Source organism: Anthonomus grandis, chromosome 9 (genome assembly GCF_022605725.1).
Source record: "Anthonomus grandis grandis chromosome 9, icAntGran1.3, whole genome shotgun sequence".
Lineage (NCBI taxonomy): Eukaryota > Metazoa > Arthropoda > Insecta > Coleoptera > Curculionidae > Anthonomus > Anthonomus grandis.
Genome location: NC_065554.1, coordinates 592,712 through 599,673, shown reverse-complemented (window position 1 = coordinate 599,673; position 6,962 = coordinate 592,712). Strand labels below are relative to the sequence as shown.

General features: G+C 37.5%; 1 protein-coding gene across 1 annotated transcript; it reads left to right on the top strand.

Annotated features, from left to right (window-relative positions):
• Window positions 1-4,357: 4,357 nt before the first annotated feature.
• LOC126740670 (uncharacterized) lies at window positions 4,358-5,206 on the top strand. Its single transcript, XM_050446795.1, has one exon. It carries the CDS (start codon window positions 4,358-4,360, stop codon window positions 5,204-5,206), a length of 849 nt encoding a protein of 282 aa, XP_050302752.1.
• The last annotated feature ends 1,756 nt before the right edge of the window (window positions 5,207-6,962 follow it).

Genomic DNA, 6,962 nt, shown 5'->3' with positions numbered 1-6,962 from the left:
TTCGCAAGTTCTTTTTCGCAAAAGCCTACATTGTTTTTAAGAAAATCTGATCTAAGTGAGTGCTTTGAAATAAGCAGAATCCAGTCAAGTTCTCCAGAGGAAATCAGGGATCCCTGCGACACTCACATCCAGAAATTCCAAAGGTAAGGTGCCACTCATCATTTTTATTGCCAAAGTATACCCTTTTCGCGTCGAATCTCAACAAAAAATTTGTCTTTTAATAGGAACCACCTTTTCGCGACATTTTCTGATCCTTCTTCCGGATTTTCATTTGCATAAAGATTGAAATATTCATGTAATAATTCCTGATTAATCCATCTGACTTTTCATATTCCACCATAACAGCCATTTTTAAATCATTCGTGTCCGTCGGCTCTCATCGTATTTAAAAACGTGTAAGCCGTTCAATTTTCGCTATATATATTAAAAAATCGACCATCTCTCGTCTTTACACAGGTGAACAGTATTTGACCCATCACCTTGAAAATCTATTTTTGGTAATTTGAAATATTTATAAATAATAAAGAATAAAGCCTAATACGGCTGAGACGTTGACGGCGCGACGGCGTTTGTTTATATTTTTGGAACCTAAAAGTATATCGTTCGGTTGTGGTTCGCGTAATATTAGGATGCATAAATATTTTAATTAAGAAAGAAGTCAATAGAGAAAAGAAAGAATACAGTCCATTTTCTAACGTTCTTGAGATTGGGGTATTGGTGCTGGTTTGTTCGCAAGGGATGTAGTTTTATAGTTTATCAAGTGTAAGTGTTCAACGTGGATTTCTTCTAAGGATAATATCGAATGTTGTAAGTTTTTTTTTTAAATTATTTTCTCGCACTAATTAATTAATTTCTAGTAGTAGAAAGTAGTAGTAGTATACTTTTTGAATATCATATCGCTAATGTTTTATCTTTTCGCTGATATTTAATCTCTAATTAAAATCTTTTGCTGATTTTAAGCAATTTAAACCTAAAAATAATTCATTTTTTGGGCTGATCAGATTGTAGCTAATTATTTGAAAAGAAAAATGTCTTCAAAATATAAAGTTGCTCAAAAACGAAATGTTTCTGTTAAACGTACAGGGTGTCCAGGAATGGATTTCCCTTTTTGAAGGCTAACCAATTTTTTTTTTTCAGTTTTAAAAAGAATTTATTAAGGTAGGACTACACACAATATATGCGGATTTCATGTTTTAAAAATTATATTGTCGAGGTGCCTTCCATTTCGGTCAAAACACTCTTGTAGTGCCGCCTTCATGTGGTCGAAAACTGCTAAACACATCTCGGGTGGTATTCCATTAATTTCTTCCCGTATTTTTTGTTTTAACTCTTGCAAGGTGGCAGGTCTATCAACATAAACTTTACTTTTGAGGAATCCCCACAAAAAAAAGTCCAGTGGGGTGAGGTCGGGAGACCTAGCCGGCCAGTTTAGATCTCCAAAACGGGAAATCGTGAAAACGGGAAATAATCCTCTAACGACTTCCATAGACGCTCGGGCTGTGTGTGCGGTAGCCCCGTCCTGTTGAAACCAGGTATCCTGATTGAAGCCATCAAAATCTTGTAGCTGAGGTGTCAAATAATCCCGAAGCATCGCACAATAACGAGCACTATTAACAGTAAGGGCTGCGCCGCGTCCGTTTCCAAAAAAATACGGACCGATAATTCCCGAGGACGACATAGCACACCACACAGTTACCTTTGGGCTATGTAGGGGCTTTTCGTGTTTTCGCCTTGGATTGTGTGGTGCCCAATAGCGACAGTTTTGCTTATTGACTGCGCCTGAAAGGTGAAAGTGCGCTTCGTCACTGAACAGATATTGTTAACTCGATCGTTTACAAAAAAATGGTCTATCATGGTTTCAGCGAAAGAACGCCGGTTTATAAAGTCATTTGGGTTTAATTCTTGCACTATTTGAATTTTGTAGGGATGAAACTTCAAATCTCTCTTTAGAATTGTGTGTAGAGATGATTTGTGCATTTGCAAAGCTTGTGATGTTTTACGAACTGATCCACTAGGGTTTCGAATAATCGCAGCACGCACGGCCTCAACATTCTCAGGAGCAGTTGCAGTCCTTGGACGACCACGGGGTTTTGCATTTACAGCTGACGATGTTTCTCTAAACCTTCGCACCCAGGATTTCACCAAATTTTTGCTCGGAGCGTCCTCCACACGCCTAATATTGAAGTGAGCACAAAATCTTCGTCTTGCAACTATGTAAGAATCATTACTCTTGAAGTATGCCTCAATAATGAACGCGCGATGAACACCTGACCAACGCTCCATTTTGACTAAATAATCCGCATCGATCCACTATCGAACGCCGCTAACGCGGCTCCGCTATATTACACGGTTGCCAACTTGTTCAAGTTTTAAAAGGGAAATCCATTCTTGGACACCTTGTATAACTGACATTTATATTTTTGCCGAAAAAACTGTAAATAATCGTCACAATATTCCATTATTTAAATCTATGTATGAAAGTTTAGATGACGTTTATACCGAGTTTAAAAAATTTCATAATGATGTGGTTGGTTTCTTAGAGAATGATGAAGAATTCGTTGTCGAAGATGTTATTAGACAGCAAGTAGATTTAAATTATTTTAAAGTCAAAACAATTTATTCACAAGTGTGTCCACCCGAAGAAAATAGTTTTTCGCTAAGCACTAATGTAGCTCCCATAGTACCAAATCACACTGATTTAAATGCTAAGTTACCAAAATTAACCGTACCTAGTTTTGATGGTAATTTGAAGTCATGGCCTGTTTTTTTTGATATGTTTAAGTCAATAGTTCACGAAAATATGACTCTGGCCAACATACAAAAATTTCAATATTTGATTTCTCTTCTCAAAGGTGAACCATTAAATCTGATTAAGTCCATACCCACTATTGAAGCAAACTATGAAATTGCGTTTCAAACATTGTTAGATCGCTAACAAAATAAAAGAATTTTAGCAACCACCTATTGGAACGCTTTAAATACTGCTCCGTTTTTAAAATCAAATTTTCTTAAGGACCTACGCAATTTGTTAGACTGTTTTAATGAAAATACTGCAGCTCTGCATATTTTAGGCTTTCCAACTGACCAGTGGTGTTTTGTTTTATTCAATATGTTGCTTCAAAGGCTCGATAATCAAACTAGAACTACTTTTGAAATGGAGTATAGTAAGGTAGAATTACCCACTTACAAAAATTTAGTTGAATTTCTGCATAATCATTGTAAAGCCTTAGAATCTGTTCAGATTATGCCTTCCCCTCGACGCCAAAAAATACCCGCGTCATCCTCGAATAATTTCAAAAGTCAAAATAGTTCATTTCATAGTCCCAAAAATTATTCTCAAACTTTTGTCGCAAATATTCCTAGTAACAATCTTAACCGTTTAGCATTAGCTAGTTCTTCAAATAATATAGGTTCAAGAGGTTCTTCATTCCCTGAAAAATTGCAAAAGTGTCGCCTTTGCAATCAATCTACACATAATTTGTCGCAATGTTCTTTATTTCTTGCTAAATCCCCGCATGATCGTTTTGCTTATATTAAACAAAATAATGCCTGTATAAACTGCTTAAGGTTTACGCATATGTTAAAGAACTGTCCTTCGACATTTAACTGTCGCAACTGTCGATCTCGCCATCATACTTTGGTTCATTTTTCGCCAAATTCCAGACATAATAATTCAGTGCAATCCAACGTTCCCGGAACTTCTACTTTAATAATTCATGAGCCCCCGATTTCATCTCATCTCGATAATATTTCGCAATCACACTCGAATCAACAATTGTCAAATTAATCTGAAGAAGTGACACAGGTTAACTGCGCATGTGCCTGTCTAAAATCTGTTATGCCTAAAAGCACAGTACTTCTATCTACCACTCATGTGGACGTTATCGACGTACGAGGAAACATTCAAAAGGTTCGCGTACTCCTAGATTCTGCTAGTCAAGCTAATTTCATAACAGAGTCTTACCTAAATCGATTGGGCCTTCCAAAAAAGAATTACGTTATCCCTATTGTTGGAATTAGTCAATCAGCGAGTACTACTAGTGGGATGTCCAGTTGTACAATTAAACCTGTTGATGCGTCATCACCATTGTTTACCATTGAGGTTTTTGTTTTGCCAAAGATTTGCTCAGATATACCCTCTTTTAAAATTATATAGCTCTCCCGATGATAAGAGAGCTGAAAAGATATACCAAGACACTGTCTCTCGAGACAAGTCAGGTCGTTTTATTGTATCTCTTCCTTTTCGCAACTCAGAGCCCAATCTAGGTGATACCTATTCTATGGCGAAGCGATGCTTTCATTCTCTTGAAAATCGCCTTTTAAGAAACCCGATTTGTATCGTCAATATTCGGATTTTATGAGACAATATCTTGATAATGGTCATATAAGTTTAGTTTCGCAAGACGAAAAAAAACCTAATTTTGTCGCATATCTCCCTCACCATTGTGTGTTTAAGCCCGAAAAATCCACTACAAAACTTCGAATCGTTTTCAATGCGTCAGCTAAAGGATCGAAGGGTATAAGTTTGAATGAAAGTCTTCTTCCCGGTCCTAAACTTCAACCTGATATCACTAGTATTCTCCTAAAATTTCGCTTTTATGCTGTGGGATTTTCGGCTGATATAAAACAAATGTATTTACAAATTCTATTGACTCCTAAGGATAGAGATTTTCAACGGTTGCTTTGGCGTTTTGATTCCCAAGGCCCTCTTCAGGAATATCGCTTGAACACCGTTACTTTTGGCGTAAGTTCCAGTCCATTTTTGGCCATACGTACTGTTCAAGAGCTAGCTTGTCAGGAGTCTCATAGATATCCAAATGCCTGTGAAATTTTACGCAAACAAATGTTTATCGACGACATCTGTGCCGGAGCTTGCTCTATACATGAGGCTGTTTCTCTTCAGAAGGATCTTATTGGAATTTTGAAGTCAGGAGGATTCGAATTAAGAAAATGGGCGAGCAATTGCCCCACCCTCTTGAAGTCCTTTTCGCAAGAGGAATGTCAGATTCCCATAACCTCTGACAAAGAAAATTCTTCACCCATAAAGGTTCTTGGCCTCCAATGGAACCCTTCAACTGATACTTTTTCATATACATGTCAACCATCCGACAAAAGTTGCACCAAAAGACACATTTTGTCAGAGATTGCCAGAATTTTCGACCCCTTGGGTTTTCTTTCTCCGGTTACATTTTCGCTAAGTGTTTGATGCAAAAGCTATGGTTGTCTAATTCAGGGTGGGATGATATCCCTGATTCTCGTATCATCAATTCTTGGATGCGATTCAAGCTAGAGTTACCTGCTATATCAAACATTGTCTTGCCCAGACAGATTTTCGCTCAAAATAGTGTATGCTGTGAAATTCATGGATTTTCTGATGCCTCTGAAGCGGGATATGCCGCTGCTGTGTATCTGCGCACCGAGTTATGTAATAATAAAATTGAAACATTCCTAATAACTGGAAAATTGCGAGTCGCACCTCTTAAATCACAAAGCCTACCTCGATTAGAGCTTTTAGGAGCTACTCTTCTATCAGATCTTCTCGCTTTCGTAATAAGAACTTACTCATCTTTAATTTCGATAAATGCTATTTTTGCATATACCGATTCCGCTGTAGTCCTCGCCTGGGTTTCGAGTTCTCCTCATCGTTGGAAGACTTTTGTCGCCAATCGCGTAGGCCATATTCAAGAAAATATCCCTAATGTTTCGTGGTTTCACGTTTCATCAGATGACAATCCTGTAGATTGCGCAAGTAGAGGCTTAACGCCAAATAATTTAGTTAATCATCCATTGTGGTTTAGTGGTCCCACATGGCTTAAACTACCTAAATCCGACTGGAAATTAAATTCAAATTTTGCCAAGTCTCTTGATATTACCCAACAGATGTCTTGCGAGGAAAAACCCCTTGTTCTCTCAGTTGTAATCGAAGCCAACATTTTAGACGTACTTCTAGAAAACAAATCAAATTTACTTCAAATTCAGCGTATAATAGGCTATTGCAACTGATTTATTTTCAATTGTCGTAATAAATCGATTCGAATTTGTGCCTCTAAACTATCATCTGAAGAAATGCAAGACGCTCTGCTTACTTTAGTAAAAAGATGTCAGAAGTCTTCTTTCGATCAATTAATATCGAATATATACGACAATAAACTTTTACTAAAGCCATATCGCAAACTTGCCCCTTTTTTAGACCAAAAGGGTTATCTCAGGGTGGGCGGACGTTTACGTCATGCCAATATCCCGTTTGAGACAAAGTATCCTCTTCTACTTCCCCGTACTCATCGACTTACTGACCTTTTGATTGAAAATATTCATAAAGAACATTTTCACCCTGGATTTAATACTGTTTTGTATTTACTTCGTCAACAGTATTGGATACTTTCCATTACTGTTGGTCCATTACTGTTAATTCACATAGGGCCATCCAGTCTATTTTATCAAAATGCATTCGCTGCTTTCGCCTTAAACCAAAATCGTATACCCCCTATATGGGAGATCTACCCTATTTTCGTATTTCACAATTGAAGTATTTTTCGCATGTCACGTTAGATTATGCAGGTCCCATTACCATATCTTTAGGAAGATATCGTGGTTCCAAGTTATCTAAGGCCTATATTTGCCTTTTGTCTGCTGTGCTGTAAAAGCAGTACACATTGAGTTAGTATCCGATATGTCCTCTGAGGCTTTTATAGCGGCTTTTCGGCGTTTTGTCGCTAGACGTGGTCGTTGCTCCGATATCTACAGCGATTGCGGTACCAATTTTATTGGTGCTAATACCCAATTGCATGACTTGTCCAAACAAGCATCTGAGCAATTAAAAATCACTTGGCATTTCAATCCCCCCGCTGCACCTCATTTTAATGGACTGAGTGAAGCTGCAGTAAAATCTGTAAAGTATCATTTGTTCCGTGTTGTTGGAGATCAAATCTTAACCTATGAGGGGTTAAATACTTTGCTTATAC